This window comes from Anolis carolinensis, chromosome 2 (assembly GCF_035594765.1).
Source record: "Anolis carolinensis isolate JA03-04 chromosome 2, rAnoCar3.1.pri, whole genome shotgun sequence".
NCBI classification, from domain to species: Eukaryota; Metazoa; Chordata; class Lepidosauria; order Squamata; family Dactyloidae; genus Anolis; species Anolis carolinensis.
Genome location: NC_085842.1, coordinates 304,965,421 through 304,985,675, shown reverse-complemented (window position 1 = coordinate 304,985,675; position 20,255 = coordinate 304,965,421). Strand labels below are relative to the sequence as shown.

At 40.0% G+C, this 20,255-nt stretch overlaps 1 protein-coding gene across 2 annotated transcripts in view; it reads right to left on the bottom strand.

The window, feature by feature from the left end:
* npr3 (natriuretic peptide receptor 3) overlaps positions 1-20,255 on the bottom strand; it is a 67,946-nt gene that overhangs the window by 9,505 nt on the left and 38,186 nt on the right. Inside the window, exons 4-7 of one of the 2 annotated variants that reach the window (XM_062972518.1) lie at positions 11,076-11,211; positions 6,670-6,764; positions 4,622-4,754; positions 972-1,056 (exon numbers count right to left, since the gene is read on the bottom strand). In XM_062972518.1, coding sequence (XP_062828588.1) covers positions 972-1,056; positions 4,622-4,754; positions 6,670-6,764; positions 11,076-11,211 — 449 coding nt within the window. Of the gene's footprint in view, positions 1-971; positions 1,060-4,621; positions 4,755-6,669; positions 6,765-11,075; positions 11,212-20,255 lie in introns of both variants that reach the window. The other variant, XM_062972517.1, reaches the window with a different exon arrangement.

Here is a 20,255-nt window from a genome sequence, read left to right as displayed (position 1 = left end):
AGCCATGTAGCTAAAATAGGACTACAGTGTTCCCTCACTTATCGCGGGGGTTATGTTCCAAGACCACCATCCGTGAAGTAGGGACACTATATTTATTTTAATATTTATACATTATTTTAGTAGTTATACACCATTCATAAAGATAACCTTGGGAAGAAGGAATTTACACTGATGTTCAACAACACATATGCTTTCACTGTGATCATCATTATTGTCATTGACAAGCTAGATTGGGTCCAGAGAAGAAACACCAAAATAATCAAAGGTTTGGAAACCAAGCCTATGAGGAACAGTTTAGGGAGATGGGTACGTTTAGCTTGCAGTAAAGAAGACTGAGAGGGGATATGACAGCCATGTTTAAATATCTGATACGATGTCAAGGTGAGAAGATGGCAAGCTTGTTCCTGCTGCTCTGGAGACTCGGACACAGAGCAATGGATTCGAACTGAAGGAAAAAAGATTTCCTGGTAGTGAGAGCTGTTAAACTATGGAACTCACTGCCTCAGAGTTTGAAGTCTCCTTCTCGAGAGGTTTTTAAGCAGAGGCTGGATGGCCATCTGTCAGGTGTGCTTTAATTCTGTGTTCGGGCATGGCAGAGGGTTAGACTGGATGACCCTTGTGGTCTCTTCCAATTCTATTATTAGTTCCAGGTAACACTTCCTATGAAGGTGTATTATGTACCAGAAATCCCATTTACACACGTAGAGAAAATCTTGACTATTTTTATTTATTCTTGCAGATATTTAACAGTACAGGCAGTCCCTGAGTTACAAACATCCGATTTACAAATGACTCGTAGTTAATAACGAGGGTGAGACAACAGGAAGTGAGAGAAATCTACTCCTAGGAAGGGAAATTCACTCCTTATACTTGAATAGCAAATACAGATCCTTGAAGAGAGAATAGAGTGAAATGATTTCAAGGGGGCAGGTATAGTAGGTACACACATACAGTTCTCAAATTGAACTAACCTGAAAAAGTAGAAGGCCATCAACAGTCCTGCTCCTAATAAGGCACCCACAACTATTCCTGTTACTGCTGATTCTCCTAGGCCACCTGCTTGAAAAATTAAAAAGAAGAAATAAGCAATATCAGTTCACAAAAAAATACTGAAACTTACAAAAGCATCTAGTAAACACAGCATACTAAACAAATCGTTTCAAAAGTATTTTTATGTAGATGTTTAGTGAAATTTTCTTTAGGCTTAGTTGCTTTTATGGGCCAGGATCCTCTTGGTGAGTTGCACTGATATAATGAGAAGTATGCCAGTGTAAGTACTTTCTGGAGAATTGCTTAAGGAGATATCTAATACTGCCTTGTGCAATGACTCCTCCATCAGAACAACAAAAGCCAGATAGTGCCTGAATGCAGATCGGCTATTCCACCCAGATGGCCAATAATTGCACAGCAAAAGTTAAAATAGCATATTTTACTCATTGGATCTCAAGCACAACTGCACTAGTGAAACATTATTCCTTGCTCTTCTTCTTCATTCACACAGTAGTTTCTGACTCTCCATGACCTCATGGATCAGTCCACGTCACAGCTCCCTGTTGGCCGACGTCGCCCCCAGTTCCTTCAAGTTCATGCCGGTCACTTCAAGGATACCGTCCATCCATCTTGATCTTGGTTTGCCACTTTTCCTTTTCCTTCCATTTTCCCCAGTATCATGATCTTTTCCAAGCTTTCCTGTCTTCTCACGATGTGGCCAAAATACTTCAGCTTTGCCTCTAATATCCTGCCCTCCAGTGAGCAGCCAGGCATTATTTCCTGGAGGATGGACTGGTTGGATCTTCTTGTGGTCCAAGGCACTCTCAGGATTTTCCTTTGCTCAGCCTTCCTTATGGTCCAGCTCTCGCATCCATAGGTTACTATAGGGAATACCATTGCTTTGACTATGTGGACCAGGGTTCCCCAAACTAAGGCCCGGGGGCCGGATGCGGCTCATCGAAGCTATTTATCCGGCCCCCACGGCACAAGGGCAGAAGGGGGTTGGGCTAAATTACCCAAGGGGTCTCTTCTTCTCTTCCAGCCCTCTTTCTTCTTCTTCTTCTTCTTCCTCCTCCTCCTCCTCCTCCCCCTCTCCCTCTCCCTCTCCCTCTCCTTCTCCTCCTCCTCCTTCTTCTTCTTCATATTGAGGTTGGGTGGCCATCTATCAGGGATGCTTTGCTTGTGCTTTTGGTGCACAGAGGCAGAAGGGGGTTGGACTAAATGGCCCAAGGGGTCTCTTCCAACCCTCTTTCTTCTTCTTCTTCTTCTTCTTCTTCTTCTTCTTCTTCTTCTTCTTCTTCTTCTTCTTCTTAATCATCATCATATTGACACTGGGTGGTCATCTGTCAGGGGTGCTTTGCTTGTGCTTTCGGTGCACAAAGGCAGAAGGGGATTAGACTCAATGGCCCAAAGGGTCTCTTCCAACCCTCTTTTTTATTGTTATTGTTATTATTATTATTATTATTATTATTATTATTATTATTATTATTATTTATTTCTCGGTGGCCAACTATAGTCTGGCCCTCCAACGGTCTGAAGGATCATGAACTGGCCCCCTGTTTAAAAAGTTTGGGGACCCCTGATGTGGACCTTCGTTGTCAGTGTATTCCTTGCTAATGTTCAGTAAGATTCTGGCTATAATAATCTCAAGCACAGTTGGTGGGAACGAGAGAGAAGGCCTTCTCTGTGGTGGCTCCCTGGCTCTGGAATATCCTCCCAGAAGAGATTAGATTAACCCTCAGCTTTCAATCCTTCCATTCCAGCCTGAAAACAGGCCTTTGACCTCCAGGTTTAATGGGCCCATACGAAGTTGACACTTGGCACTTTCTGAATCGATGGCTGCTAGTTTTATTTACCGATGTTTTTAAAATTGTATTATTTTGACTTTTATGTTATATAATGTGTTATAGGGGTTGTTGTTATAATTTTATGAGACTGTATGTTATATGTGCACCTTGGAGTGCCTTAGTAAGCCGCACCGAGTCCCTTCGGGGAGGTGGTGGCAGGATATAAATAAAGTTGTTTATTATTATTATTAATATTATTACTACTATTTAATTTGGTGTTGTTATTGAAGAAGAAACATGCAACTTAGTCCACACTTCCCCATCAATGAAATGTATTGAGACAACTATAATAGAAATCCCTCAACCTTGAAATGCTTTTAAGGGAAAGGCAGGATTTATTCAGCTATAAAATACGCTTAAAAGGCTAATGCAGAATTGTAATTCTAAATACAAATGAAATGATTTAAGGATGAGTTGTAGTTACCTTTTGTTTCCACATGATGTTTATTTCTCTGACTTTCATAAGCTGACAGCCATTAATGCAGCTTTGTGTATGGATAGTGCTTCTAAAATGTATGAAAACATATCCCAGTTTGCCCAGGAGAGCTGTTTGCAGTGCTGAGAGGCAAACGGAACAGCTAATACATGCCACCTACTTTATTGTGCTGCTAGGTCTGTGTACATAGCAATTGACTCGTGGGGAAAACTTAGGCGTGAATTAGAAAGGAGTGCCTGTGGCCTACATATTCAGACCCCCCCCCCCCCCCAACATGTGTTCCTTGCTTGCTCTTCTGTTCCTGTTAATTCATAGTTATTTCCTTTGATTGGTTGCTCTCTTTGGTATGGGTGAATTGCTAGTCACTGGGTAATGGGCTAGGGAAACCTCTTACCTGCATTCCTGCAAAGCTATCTGGTTCCAGACCTCTGATCTTCTTCATACCAAACATATTTTGCTTCATGGTATTTTGTCTTTTTGCTTCAATAACTTTATCACAACCAGCCTAAGGACAGAATGGCAGAGATTCTCTGCGAACCCTCCTTGGTAAGCCTATAAAGGACCCTAGATACAATCTTTCAATCTCTGCCCTAGGAGGGGTCCATAACGGCTACAGTAGTTCACAGAAAAATAAAAAGAAGCCACCTACACTGCAGTTGTATGCAAATCTTCTTGCCCATGTATTTGTCCTCATCTATTGGTGGCTGGTGGACTGCAAGCTTGTTTGCGTTCTCCTTGCCGATGTTATGGTTAACATTTAGAAATTGGAGCTTATACTTCGATTTCTTTTTCGTGTCAGGAGCAACTTGAGAAACTGCATCACTTCTGGTGTGGGAAAATAGGCCGTCTGCAAGGACGTTGCCCAGGGAACACCCGGATGTTTGATGTTTTACCATCCTGTGGGAGGCTTCTCTCATGTCTGCGCATGGGGAGCTGGAGCTGACAGAGGCAGCTCATCCGCTCTCCCCGGATTTGAACTGCTGATCTGTCCTGCCAGCAGAAGGGTTTAACCCATTGTACCACCAGGGGCTCACCTTTATTACATCTGTGCACAAAACGCTTCCAGCCTTATGGTGTGCCATCTATTTTCAATTTTATATGCACATTAAAAAAAACCATAAAACACTCCTGACTGGTAATCTATGCTTTTAAGCTTGCTCAATAAAAATGCACCAGTGAACACTATCCATAAATCTATCCTAGGATTAATAGACTACATATAATCAAGTTGTGTGTGTGTATATCACTGCTGTCAAGATGAAGAGGTATCTATAAAACAAGCACAATCTCACAGCACGGACTGTGGACTGTTATATATTTAGAAAGAAGCTAACCACACTAAACTTACATGATTTGCAGGGTGTATTGCTTGGGTGCTCCAAACCTCTGCTGTCATCTATTCTCGGTCTGTGTTCCCAGAGGTAATTTAAATTTGGAAACATTTCAAGCCGTCCCTGTTTTCCATAATAGTTCCCAATAACCTGTGAGAGAAGAATATATATATATCACATCCATCGAAATTCCACCAGTCAATGATTTCTTAAGCCATAACTCCCACATCCCTGACATAATTTGAGATTGGAAAAACTTTTGATTAGTCACAGTCTACCAATATAACTTCTGAACAGTATGTAAAGCCTCACTGTGATGTGTGGGGCTCTTTTCTGTGCAGAGGATTCACCAGGCCCTAGTCTAGCTGAAATTCTTCTGAAATGTATGTTTACTTAATTTCAGTTTAGTTTTTTAAAGCAGACTTTATATTCTAAACATCATAGCATCAGATAAGGATGTGCAGATGCAAACTGTTTGGGCTATGTATCATTTAGGAATTGAAGTTCTCATGACCATTGGGAAGGAACCTGCCACATAAACAAACATTGTCACCAACATAATCAAAGTGAGCTAACCATTATAATTCATGACAAGGTCAAGCCTGGCAAAATGAATGACGTCAAGAAATGCAAAAGAGAAAGAAACAAGAACTCTGAAATGAGGGAAGCTTTTTTTATGGAAATGGAAAGGATGTGCTAAAACCACAAATAGTAGAATTATCCTGATGCTATTGGACTTCCTGCTCTAGTTGTGTGCTATATATGGATTTCTGCAGACACTGGAGTCAATCTCACTGGAGTCAGTTCAATCTAATTTTTAGGCTTTGGCATAACATGCTGCACCCTTCAGCCTTTCCTCAGAAGATCTAGAGATGTTTTAAATCATCCTCATATTTTGTATGAATTTATAAAACTGAGTCTTATTTTACTGTATGATCAAAGCCACCGTAATATTGCAAACAAAATTAAAAGTGCTGTTGACGGCTTTCATGGCTGGAATTACTGGGTTGCTGTGAGTTTTCTGGGCTGTATGGCCATGTTCCAGAAGCATTCTTTTCTGATGTTTTGCCCACATCTGTGGCAGGCATCCTCAGAGGTTGGGAATCCCAACAAATGATTCCCCCAGGCAGGAAGCAGCCAGGCTTTGAAACTGCAAGGCCATTCAATGCTAATCAAACTGGCGAATTTCAATATTCACACTTGCCTCAAACAGAAAAGAGTTTTTTCTCCCACCCTGGACATTCCACAGATATATAAACCCCACTTGCTTAGTTTCCAACAGATCGCACAACCTCTGGGGATGCCTGCCATAGATGTGGGTGAAACGTCAGGAGAGAATGCTTTTGGAACATGGCCGTACAGGCCGGAAAACTCACAGCAACACAATCAAAACTATATGTTATGAGACACTAGTACAAATCATCTGCTCTCACCAAATTATGTCAATTTACTTACAGTTTCACAGAATGAAATATGATATTATTTCCATAAACTTAGGCATGTATACAGCAGGTTTATAGGGAATCAAGTGGTTAAGAATAACATGTTATTCTAAAAAAGATGGGTAGAATGCATGAATGAAGAAATGAAAGAAAATGAAAGCATATATATACACAAGAGAGAGCCTAAAAGCCAACACCAAACATAACAAAACTTTCATATTTAAAAGTCATTTGGGACACATATATCTTCAAAGTCTTTTTGAAGAACAGAACTGCCAAGGGCAATTGCACATCCCTTGCAAGAGAATACTACCGTTCCATATGAAATTCACTAAGAAATCTTGGAACTGTCACTTCCAATTAATTGTGAGAATAAAGTATAGTTACCAGTATTCATGTGTACCACCCTTACTGGAAGAAAACTAACATACCAGCAACCACAACAAGTCATTATTCTGAAATTGGTCCAGATATCTTCTTTAGAACACCTCAGTAAATCTCACAAATCTCACTGGCTTAAATTCTATTGGATTGACCTGGCATTCTTCAACATACTCTATTGTCTTCTTGATCTGCACTGCATTGTTCCAAGTTAACATTTAGAATTTTATTCTTATGCTTACCTGCTGGGTTCCAGTTTCTGGATCAGTCATTGCAATTACAGAAAAATCCCCAAATCTTTCTCCATTGGCATCAATCGATACTGGCCCTGCAATGCCTGAAGAATGGCATGTGAGAATTTTTTAAAACCAAGTTGAAAATATAGAATGCTTCCAAGAAAAACAAAATAACAAAAAAGGAAAAGGCAGAATTTTTATAGACTGATATGGCAGGAAACCTCATTAGTCTTCCAGCACTTTTGTTGGCATTCCAAAAGAAATTGTAATTTCACCTCCGTGTCTGCATTCCTAAAATTCTTAACATTTCTTCTTGAAAAATATATAATAATCTCAGTCTGTTTAGAGGGATAACAGGAAAAATAAAATAAAACGAATTCCTGTTCTAGAACATCCACTGAGGAAGCTTTAAGTTACGCAGTGAAATTTGTGTCTAGGAAGATCTGAGGAAGCTCATATTATCAGATGTTGCTTGTCTAAATCAAAAGAAAAGAATACTCATTAGAGCTGATATGCCGCTATGTTTGTCAGCTATTTCAGTTTGGGGGAGACCCTGGAAACATGCCCTTCTTGCTTTTCTGTTTTCACAAAACAACTCTGTGGAATAGGTTAGGCTGAAAGACACCAACTGGCTCGAGTCTTTGTAACTGAATAGGAATTTGGTTCTCTGTAGTCTACATTCGGTATTCTAGTCTACCTATATCCTATGCATAGTGATTTCTTTCTTTAGTGATTTCTATATTAACATCATTCTGATCCACACATTAGTATAACTCCCAGGCCTGGGGATCACAACCAGATACAGTGCGCTTTGCTACTCTCCTGCTGAATATGCATGCCCAGTGTGGAATACATCTCACCACGTTAAAACAGTGGATATGGCTCTTAATGAGACATGCCGCATTATCACAGGATGTCTACACCCAACACCACTCGAGAAATTATACAGTTCAGCCGGTATTGCACCATCTGACATCCGTGGGAAAGTAGCTGCCAGTAATGAAAGGACCAAGGCATTGACACCTCTGGCCCATCCTCTTTTCAGATATCAGCCATCAAGCCAACGGCTTAAATCAAGAATCAGCTTCCTAAGATCCACAGAGATACTTGCAGGAACACCACAGCAAGCGAGAGTCCAAAAGTGGAAAGCTTAAACCCAGAACCTCAATCCGTGGCTGATACTGGATGAGAAACTCCCTCCTTGGCACACAGAAGAGTGGGCGACTTGGAAGGCACTGAAGAGATTACGCTCTGGCACCACGAGATGCAGCGCCAATCTTAGGAAATGGGGCTACAAAGTGGAGTCCACGACATGCAAGTGTTGAGAAGAGCAAACAACATACTGCCTTCTACAATGCAGCCCGAGCCCTCCCACATGCACAATGAAGGGACTTCTCACAGTGACACCAGAGACACTCGAAGTGGCCAGCTTCTGGTCAAAGGAAATGGAGTATAATGTCAAGTGTTAAACTTTGTTTGTGTTTTTAAATACATCATAACCTTATCCTCAATTTGCTTCTGACATGATAAATAAATAGTATAGCTTTTATTTGCTTAAAATATGGACTGAATGAAATCGTCCAACATTCCTAGTTTCATCCCTGTAACTTCTGTCTCCCAAGGGTTCTGCTTTACTGTGATGAGAAAATGCAGCTGAGAAAATTTCCCATGATGTTTTTCTGAACTGTGCCAGTATCTGAACTCACTGTTAGGTTCTTATCTAAAGGGAACATTTCCTTTAATTTAAGTACTTCCACTGGGAATCTTGATAATCTTACCCTGAGATAAATGACAAATGGATCTCAGAAGAGCAGCTTGGACTTACCAGTAAATTCTGCTGAATTTACAAAGCTACTAGCTCAGGACTTCCAACATATTAATAGATTCTAAGTTCTGCTGAAGGGAATAAGGGGAAGGGTCAACAGTTGGGGACAGAGAACAATGGTTGTGTCTGCACTCATAGTCTGAAATATTAAACGGAAATCTTGAAATATCTCCAAACACAAACACATTGGTACAGACAGCCAGGGGCAGGAGAGAGCTTTCCAGGCGCAATGCAAGAGGCACACGGTTAAGGAGTGAGCAAGGGACAAAATGCTGTCACTGTCTATGTGCAAAGAGAGATTTTTGTATCTTCTTGAAAGTTACCACTTGGAGGCCTATTGCGATATATCACATCTACAATGGCCCACCTCCAAGTGCTTCATTTTATCTCAATTGCAAAGGAAGATAATGAGAAAAGAGCTCTTTTCACTAATGGCACCTTGGCTGTCCTCAAGAAAGATGGTCTTACTCTTGCCTTGCTGTTTCTTTGCCAACTGACATCTATCTTACTCCATCATTATGGGCATGAGAATGACGCTGGTCACTGATTGACATTTGTAATAATGATACCTAGAATGACAAGACGATCACAGAAGGGAATGGTGGTGAAAGGAGGGTGTGTTTCCTCCTTTCCCCCCCCCCCCTCATTTCCCCACTCTCACGTTGCTCTGTCACTTTAGGCCCTAAGCAGTGACCAGTACCACTTTTGTGTACCACAAAACTCAGAATGACAGGGACAAGGTAAGGTAACCAGTTCCAGAGCACCGCTTGGCCATGTAGTCACCATATAACCACCAGGGAAGCTCAGAGGCATGCAATGTTGACACCATCCAGCCCCCAATCAGTAGTAGTAGTAGTAGTAATAATAATAATAATAATAATAATAATAAGAAGAAGAAGAAGAAGAAGAAGAAGAAGAAGTTTATTTGTATCCCGCCTCCATCTCCCCTGAAGGGAACTCGTGGCGGCTCACAGAAATATCAGATACAAGAGCAATTACAATATACAATACACCAACAAACAATAACATGCACCAGTAATAGCATTTACACATTAACCAGAAAATTAAAAACACTTATTAAAAACAGAATTAAAAACAGTGCTGCTTTTTTGCCAGGGAAGATGCACTCTTAGTTATTATAGCAGCTTTTATGGGTTTACTAGCCATGTTTCTGGCCTGTTTTAAGTTCTATGAAGTTACTATTAATTCTGCAGTATGGGAATTTGTATATTTCAGTTTGATGCTGAATTGCATCTTTTTTTTTTTTTTAATAAAGAATGAATTGTATTATTGCAATGTTTAAGATTATTTTTATGGTGGTTAAAGTTATCACTGACTTCTACTGTATTTTATAGTCTATATTTTCATTTTTATAGGTATACTTTAAAAAAAATATTTTCTTATCAATGACCATACTTTTAACTACTTTTTTAAAAATGTTTTTTTTATTTTAAGACATACATATACACAACATTTACCATTCCAACCACCACCAGGAGGACTGTTTTCTTTTACATATGGATCCTTTTTGAGACAATCCTTCAAGATTTACATATTATATAACGTTTGTATCCTATTTCTTATGGCCTGATCTCCATATTTATTCATAATGTAAGTCTTGTTCGGTTCCATCTTTCTTCAACTCCTCTCATTCTATTTTCATTGCCTTTTGAATCATTTAACTTTACATCCATAATTTCGAATTCCATTTGGTCCACTATATACTGGTCCCATTTATTTACTGTCCACTTTGATTTGTCTTTCTATCCTAATACTATCACTGCTTGTGTGCACTCAATTATTGCTGCCTTTATCTCCCTGTAATTTCCCATTCCCTCTCTGTACTAAGACCACCATTTCTTTTGTTATGACCCAATCAATTCCTAATATTTGGTTTCACACATTTTGTGTAGTCTGCCATAAGTATTGTACTTGTTCGCATTCCCACATCATGTGTATAAACTGCCCTTTCTGTTGACTGCTTTTAATTGTGAGTATAATATAAATATTTTCAACCTCCCTGTGAGAACTGTATTTTGAAAAAAAAAATGGCTTGTAGTGGAAACGAAAATTGGAGATAAAGCTTCTCTAGAGTCACCTTTTCCCTATGATAACTTTTTCATGAGTGAATTTCCTTTCTGAAGGGGGGTAGATTTTTCTCACTTTCTGTTGTCTCAGTTCTGTTCTTAACTATGAGTCATTTGTAAGTTGGATGTTTGTAATTCGGGGACTGCCTTTACCTATATATCCCCTCCAGTATGCCATTTATATATGAATTTGTAGGGAATGCAGCATGGAAGACAACCTATGTTTTGGTTGGCTATTGTATGAACAGAACGTTGGATACTATAGGCTCTTTGTTTAGTTCTTACCTATGCTTAGTATACTTGTTTTATAGGTATGATAAATACGAATAAATATGTAATACTTTTTTTTAGTCTCATGGCATGATACCAGCAGGTGGTTTCAGATTTTAATTATCTAGGAGCTCTGAACAAAAATTGGGAATAAAACCTCTTATTAAGTTTCCAGAATTAGAAGAGTTGCAATCCTTTTCAAAAATGTAGATCTAAGAATGAGGGCCTACCTTCATAAGTCTTGTTCCATGTCTGTTGGACAATTTTCTCTCCATCTTTCTTAGTGAAGCCATTCTTCAGAACTTCCCGCAAAGCCAGAACATAAAGGATAATAGCATCATGAAATCCTTCCACAAACATATTAACCTAGAAACAAAGCACAGCCTCATAAATATACTGAGCCATAAAATAAAGGAGCTGTCTGTGAAGTTCAGCAAATCACAATTTCATATAAACTAAAGAAAAGCCATGGCAAATTACAAGTAAATCAACTGTATCTGTTGAAACAGGAGTTTTCTTTTTTCTTTTTTTAATATAGTTTTATTCATTTCATGTGAGATAATACAGCAAAGAAAATTGGTTAACATACCAACAAATATTAAAAAAGAATAACAACGAATTCACAATAAAAACACAAGCAGAAATCAAATAAACACATAAACAAATCTCATGGTATCAATATTATCAATTACAAGCGTGCTATAAAGAAGATGCAAAAAGGGATTTAATCAAGACTCGGGAATATGAGGAATCATAATGCAAAAAGATAAGAAACTAATAAAAATACTTTATCAACAATTACTTAGTTGGGCAACAGAAGAGGAACAAATTAAGGAAACTATGATAAAAATAGGCAAAAGATATAGGTCCCAGTTTAAATTTGGAATACTGGGAAGAAATTTGGAAGAAAAAATTAAAATACACAGCGGCAACCGACATAAAAGAAAACTGGTATAAAATGCAGTACAGGTGGTACTATACTCCTGAAAAATTAGCAAAATTCAACAAAAGGAAATCCAATATGTGCTGGAAATGCGGAAAAAATAGGGACTTTTACCATCAATGGTGGACCTGTAAGAAACTGGAGTTTTCTCATTGGATTTATATGCCTTCAAATTGCTTTGATACATGGGAACCCTATTAAGGCCCTATACTCCTTGGAATTACTGTGTATAGCCTTCTTTACAATACTTGATTTGATTTTTTTCCCTCCTTACTATTGTCTTAGCAGATAACTTCCACCAAGGTATTGCTATATGATGGTACAGTAGAGTCTCACTTATCCAACACTCGCTTATCCAACGTTCTGAATTATCCAACGCATTTTTGTAGTCAACGTTTTCAATATACTGTGATATTTTGGTGCTAAATTTGTAAATACAGTGATTACAACATAGCATTACTGCGTATTGAACTACTTTTTTCTGTCAAATGTGTTGTATAACATGATGTTTTCGTGCTTAATTTGCAAAATCATAACCTAATTTGATGTTTAATAGGCTTTTCCTTAATGCCTCCTTATTATCCAACATATTCGCTTATCCAACATTCTGCCTGCCTGTTTACGTTGGATAAGCGAGACTCTACTGAATTAAGCTTACATGTAGTGATTAAACACAAGCTGAACTTTGAGTGAAAATCTTAAATCCATTTTTCAATACAGCTTTCACTCATCTATACATAAATGAAAATCCATGTATGTATGCATGTTCGTTGGGTGGTTTGTTTGAGCCACAAAGACTCGTATATGGATTGATGGATCTGGACCAAACTTGGCACACATAGTTTTCATTACCCAACTTAAAATAAATGTGGGATTGCAACTACTAAATCCACCCCAAAAGCTTCAAAAAGCAAAAAATGCAACCAGATCCAACCAGAAGATGGCAGTATAGAAAAGATTAGCTATTGGCAGACAAAACATGCAAAAAAAAAACAAAGCCCTGAAGGCCATAATCAGACATCCATCCCATTCACAAGTAAGCAATTTAATGAACATTTATATTTTGAAAGGGTTTTGTGTGTGTGTGTGTGTGTGTGTGTGTGTGCCTGGCCTTCCTCTGAGGCTAAGAGACTGTGACTTCCAAGAAAAGACAGGATGAAGGAAGATAAAGGAAAGAAGAAAAGGTATAAGGCAGTGACTCCCGTGATCTGTGGACCACCAGTGGTCCCAAAGAACTAAAATATGGCCCACGGCCTCACTGTTACTATACCACTGCAATGACAGTGACTGGTTTCATGAAACCCTCTTATAGTGCCGAGGGAGAGGAGAGGCTGACTACCCACGAAAGGCATGACAACAAGCCTCCTGACTGCCGCTTCTCCTCCTCCTCCCTCCCCTTGAGTGGAGTGGTTCCATGGTGTCTTCATTTTTGGTGTCTTCATTTTTGGTGTCTTCATTTTTAGGCCTTAGTGTCTTTGTTTTTAGGCCTGTTCCTTGGGCTATTTGGGGTGCTGATTGCATTGGATAGACCTCATCTGTATTAGATTATTAAATATGGTTTTCTGTGGGTGAGCAGATGGCAATTACTGGATGGCATATGTTCTGTATCAGAAACTAGACCTGATGTGGTCTATCCAATGCAATTTTCTGAATCAGCACCCCAAATAACCAAACCAAATCTAAAGTTGACCAAAAATTGATTCGTAACCTTTTTGGTACTAAGTTGAAGTGTGGTCTCTGGTCAAAGTGGTCCCTTGTCAAAAAAAGATTGGGAACCACTTGTATAGGGGAAACGAGGGGAAGGGAAGAAAAGAAAGAGAAATGAAGAGGAAAGGGACAAAAAGGGAGGGGAAGGAAAGAAAGCATTAGCTACTGGTAGACAACTGGTGTCCGCACCATGAGCTCTAACATGAGGCAAAAACACACAGCCTGAGGGCCACAGTTGGGACATCAACATCACAAGGAAGTGAGCAATTTGATGAAGATTTATACTTTGGAATGAGTGTGTGTATGTGTGTGCCTGTGTCTTGCTCTGAGGCTGAGCGACTGTGGTTTCCAAGAAAAGGCTAACTGAAGGAAGAAAAAGATGAAAGATATGAGGGGAGAGAAGGAAGGAAGCAAAGAAGCAAAGAAGCAAGGAAGAGAAAAGGGGGCTGAAAAGGGAAGAAAGAAAGAAAAAGAAGGGAAGGAAAAGGGGAGAAGGTGTATAAGGGAAAGCAAGAGACGAAGACAAGAAAGGTAGAAAAGACAGAGGGACAAAGTATATGAGGGAAAGGGAGGAAGAAAAGAAAGACCCACAAAGAAAATGCACACCTGGGCAACACAGGGTATATATGCTGGTTAAAGAATAAAAGCTGAACTGTATACATCTCAAGAAATCATAAGATTTTTCTCCCTTATCTCACACTGATTGTCAAGTGCAGATTTGGGCTGACAGGCACGAAAGTATTTTAAAAAGTATTTGTTTTACAGACCTTCATAGCCCATAAAAATGGAAAAACTGCAGTACTGGGTCTCAACACCATCAAGCACCTAAGTACAAAACGGACATAGCAGATGGCCAAGACAGGCAGCTATTAAGTCAGTCAGCATGTTTATAAAAACATAACTGGCAGCAGCAATGAGAATCTCAGCTTGCCTCTAGGAATCTGTTGTCAACACACAGAGACTAGACAGACATTATGTCTCTTAAGGTCTCTCTTGAACTCTCCCTCTGTCTACAATGGTTACTGAACTTGAGTTACACATTACTCACCAAATCAATTTACCCTCATTTTGGATAGAATGGGCTAGCAGTATAATAATCTGTCACTGCGCATGGCAGGCAGCACAAATGGTGAACTGTCTGTTTTGCAGGGAACCCCTCATGGACTTTGAAAACACTCTCTCCTCATTGTGCCTTTTTGGAGAAAGCTAGTTTCTTCTGATTCTGTGGATGATTTGTTTGCTTAATGATTACCCTCCCCGGCCACCCCACCCCACCCGTTACCTCTTTTCCACCCCCGCTGATTCTGGACCTCACTCAAAACTCTTGCTCGGATGGAACAACAGAGCAATTCTGTTCTGATACATATTTTTTGAAGCGGCCAGGAAAAAATGCTTCTCATCTTTTCTACTGAAGTGGCATAAACTAAATGAAATGTCACTTTCGACTACAAATCCCTAAGCAAATAACCAATTTTGTATTTTGTAGCAGTGCTGTCATTGCTGAGTGCTGTGTATTGCTGAGTGCTCAATCCAGCTGTGCTTAGTCTCAAGGTTGCATTTCAACGCAAAACAAAACAACGCGTCAGAGTAATAATTTTGCCTCCGTTATTGAAATTGTAATATTGTGTTCCCTTTATATTGGGTTTTGCCTTATTCTGACATTAAGTCTAGTCGAGTCCAACTCTGGGGGTTGGTGCTCATCTCAATTTCTAAGCCGAGAAGTTGGCGTTGTCCGTAGACGGCTCCTAGATCATGTGGCCAGCATGACTGCATGGAGTGCTGTTATCTTCCCAGTGAAGCGGTACCTATTGCTCTACCCACATTTGTATGTTCTCAAACTGCTAGGTTGGCAGAAGCTGGGACTAACAACAGGAGCTCACCCTGTTCCATGGATTCGAACCACTGACCTTCTGGTCAGCAAGTTCAGCAGCTTAGTGGTTTAACCCGCTGCGCCATCCGGGCCCCATTTGACTTATTCCCTCCTAAATTTGAAGTTAATAGTGACAATTTAATCTCAGATTTCTTAGGAGCAGAACACAACATCAAATATTTTCAAAAATCGCTGAGCTGACTGAGCAATAATATTGTACATGACTTTTGAAAACTCAGAACCATAGCAGATTGATTGGAAAATGGAGAATACCCAACTGGTATGACTAGTTCACATCTCTTCTGGGTGATCCAATCCTGCCTTTGATTTGATTTTCTTCCTATCCACAGATAGACTACAGAAGCCTCTCTCTTTGGAAGCCATGCCCATCCTTACAGTTTCAGATAATGCGCTTATATTTAATATAGGCCCGACCAAGATGAGAAATAACTACTATCCAACTGATTTCAATGGATCTGCTTTAATAAGATGAACACAGGATTTAGCCCAATGTTTCCTGAGGCAAAAGCCAAAACAAGTTGGTACTGATAGAAGTTAGCAAGGGATGTGTGAATGAAGTTGTAAAAGAAGGTTAATTCCTAAATGGGTGAGAGTAAATAAAATATCAATTTCAGCCTTTTTGGTTGAAGGGTGGGGTATAAAAATGGAGCTATAATAAATGTATATATGTGTGTGTGTGTATTTATGTGTACACACACATACACATACACCAATTCTTCCATTCTATGTGACAAGTTTTTAAATAAGCTTGAATCCTTTGTGTCTAAACTAGCTCATGCAGATTTTTTAATCTGAGTTATGGAGTGAATCAGGCAGGGACTGATAATTCTTTCCTCTGCTTTTACTGTCTTTAGGAAAATCTTTTGAAGCTGGGTATCGGTTTTAGAGGGAAATAACCTCACTGGCAACAAAGGGGATTGCTGCCAATGAAAATACCTTTCTTATTTTCTTTCCGATGCTTTTATCGGACACCATGGGGTAGCAGGGGCACATATGGTGCCAGGATTACTGAGGTGGCATTTTGTGTCTTTGTTTTTGGTCTCCTCTGATGTCATACTTTAGCCACACGCTTTGTGGTCGTTGGTCAGCAAAGACTTCAAGAAGTAGGAATAAGCAGCTGGAAAAGGGTTTATTCTATGATATTTATTACTCTTCTAGTTTGCACTTGGCCGCTGCCAAGCAATAGTTGGGCCAATGGAGTGAAGTCAAACAGATGGGAGTACTAGTTTCAGAGAAGGGAGCCTACACAGGATTTTGGAGGAAATAAATCTGCTATCCATGACTGTTCCATTCCCTGTCACAGCTTGGTCCTTACACAAGTGTGTTTCTCCTTTTTTTATTCAGGCTCCAAATACCTATTATACTAGGGCAGATATGATAACAATGGGACAGAGTTCCAGCATCCTGGAAGAATTTCAGCAAGAATGGCTTTTACAAGATGTACAGATGGCACAATACTTTGTCTTCTACCAACCTGTTCAATGTAAAGAATGCCCACCCCACCCCTACCCCTTTTTGGTTTCTGTCCCCCCCCAAAAAGTGTATCTTAGACCCTTGGGATGCTACAATACACTTTCATGACGCCCAGTAAAATAGCCATTGTTTTGCATTACTGGAAAAACGAATTAATTGCAAATTTTCCACTTGCGTCCTATGTTTCAATGAGTAAGGATGCGTTCATTTTTGGTTCTAAGATAAAAGACATAAATGAGTCACGCTTCCAGTCATCTCAAACCTGCAAGAAGATTGTGGAAAAACAGCAGTTATGGAAATAAAATGTCTGCCAAGACAGCATTATTATCCATCCAGCGTTCCTCTAGCAACCTCAACAAGGACTGGTGTTTGATTGATCAAGTATTTTTAAATAGTTAAGTTATAAAGCATTTGTTTACTGGAAAAGCTGAAAAAGAGCACAGAATTATGCTAATTATGAAATATGTCTTCAGGCACGTGGAGCCCTATCTCCATAAAGCAAATGCAATGGACTAAGTGGAGAACTATGAACTGTGCCATTTTGATAACAGACAGGGTTTGCCACATGTCTTTGTGTAAAGGAGGATGGGGAATATGTAGTCCTCTCTAGCTGCTACAGAATCGCCCTGCACATTATGGTATGCTGGGTAAGGCTGATGGAGTTCAAATTTAACAATATTTGGAGGTAACATGTTCTCTGGAGCCCCTGGTGGTGCACTGGGTTAAACCACTGAGCTGCTGAACTTGCTGACCGAAAGGTCAGCAGATTGAATCCGGGGAGTGGGGTGAGCTCCTGCTATTAGTCCCAGTTTCTGCCAACCTAGCAGTTCAAAAACATGCAAATGTAAGTAGATCCATAGGTACCGCTCTGGCAGGAAGGTAACAGCGCTCCATGCAGTCATGCTGGCCACATGACCTTGGAGGCGTCTACAGACAATGCCGGCTCTTGGGCTTAGAAATGGAGATGAGCACTACCTCCCAGAGTCGGACACGACTGGACTTAATGTCAAGGGAAAACCGTCATCCTTCACCTTAACATGTTCTCTACATGTCCAAAATTCTGTAACTCTATTTTATGTGACGTTCATGTGTCATTCAGTTATTTTGAACTTAAAACAGCCTAGGCAGGTTGCACAGAAATATACAGTGGTCATTTATGATGTAAAAAAAAAACCAAAAACAAAACCCAAGTATGTTTCAGTTCCCACTCTAAATATCTTGGTGTCACCACAGATCGAATGCTAACATTTTGGAAACACTGTGTGAACACCAAGCACAAAGTAGCTGGGCATGCAATAACATCCTGCGGAAACTTACTAATGCATGGGGTGCAGACCCAAAATTAACAAGAACATCAGTCCTGGCCTTGTCTTGCTCAACTGCTGAGTATGCTTGCCCCATCTGGCATAAATCTGCCTGCATGGAACAGGTGAATATAGCACTTATTGAGACATGTAGAATGATCACAGGATGTCTTAAAACCTACATCTGTTAAGCTATCTGCCCCCCCCCCCCCCAATGTGTGATGTGAAGCTGCTGCAAGAGAAATAATACTGTGAAAGCCACCCACTGTATGGCTACCAGCCTCCTTCCAGTAGATCTAAATCAAGCAAAAGTTTCATAAAAATCACCACTCCTCTAAATGATCCTCCGGCAACAGCAAGACTATCCCAGTGGGCAGCAAAACCAGGCAATTCCAACTGGATGGCCCCCCACGAGGGTCTTCCCCTAGGGGCAAACCAAGAATTGGGTCTGTAGAAAAGTCTCATCAGAAAGACTCCATGATAACTGAAACATACTTGTTTGTTTTTTGCATTGTAAAAAACAGCTATTCGAGGATACTTAAATATGATGTTGCATACCTTCTGCTTCTTGACTAGTTGTGTAAAAAAAAAAAGGGAATTCCAGAAGGCATAGCTCATCATGGCACACTGGAACTCTTTTTTCTGCACTGTCCTCTTTTGCATCTGGCCATCCTAATTGAATTGAATGACCCCATAATACAAAATAAATAAATGAGTAAGCAAGTAAGTAAGGTAAGATGCCATTTATACAAAGAGACTCTTGGTTAATTTTCACTGTGGTTTGCCTGGTCAATTGACTAGTGTCCCAATCTTAGGTCGTGTCCTTAATGTTTCTGTCCATGCCTCCTTTACTCTTTTTGAAATCATGACTTATTTGTCTATTTCTATAACACAGGTCATAATGTTGGGTTCTCCCCCCCAAGTTTGATTTGGTGGCTGATGTGCTAAGAAAAGGCTTGAAAGTCACTCATCGGGTTTCTTTAGCAGGCGTCTTCAGCAGTGCATCCCCAGCAGAAAAGGGGAGAAAATGTGAACAGCCACTTACTGTTCCCTGTGGCAGACAAGAACTAACTTTAGGTGACCGAACAGAGAAACTTTAATTGATTTCATTGTACACTGCCTGAGATCCTTGGCTATTGAGTAGGATAGAAATATTTTGTTGGTGTCTTTCATGGTTGGGAAGCCATGTGATAATGTAGAGGGTATTTCTGGAACCATTTTCAGAGACTGTTGTGGGGCAGCGGGGTTGCCAGTCCCTTTACTGCTGAACAATTATATCCGTGTGCAGGCAACACTCTATTCTATAACTCTTCTCTATCTTAATCCAAGAATGCTGTCTTAGATACAATATATAAGAGTAATGATTAGCACAAAAACTGAATCTGAATGTCCTATATCACTTTGGGAGGGGCATTTACACCTTGTATCCCCAGCCCAGTGGGCCACGGTGGCGCTATGGGTTAAACCCTTGTGCCAGCTGCACTGCTGACCTGAAGGCTGGTGGTTCAAATCCGCAAGATGGGATGAGCTCCCATCTGTCAGCCCTAGCTTTCCATACAGGGACGTGAGAGAAGCCTCCCAGCAGAATGGTAACACATCTGGTGTCCCCTGGGAAACGTCTTTGCAGACGGCCGATTCTCTCACACCAGAAGCGACTTGTAGTATGTTCTCAATTCGCTTCTGACACGATAGAAAAAAATCCCCAGCCCAAACCTCTAAAGTTCAGTTGGGAGGTATCTACATTTTACCCCTTTAAAAACCAGTATCTATATATAGAAGACTAACATGAATGAAAGAATGGCAAAGATTTTCCCTAACACATAACTTTTTTGCTGGGGTTGTTGTTGTATGAGAAGTAGTCATTGATAGGATGCAATAATGCCATCTAAAGTGGACAGTCCAGAGACAAAAGTTACTACTTTATAGTGTGAAAAATAGGAGCTCTTGGTACCTTGTTGCTTTAAATCTGGTCTAGATTATGGTCACTGAACTCTTGGAATTTAGTTTTCATTTTAGAATGTAAAGGTTAGGCAAAGATTCAGTAAACGCTACTCAGGGACCTTGAAGAGAGTATCATCTGTAATGAAATTCC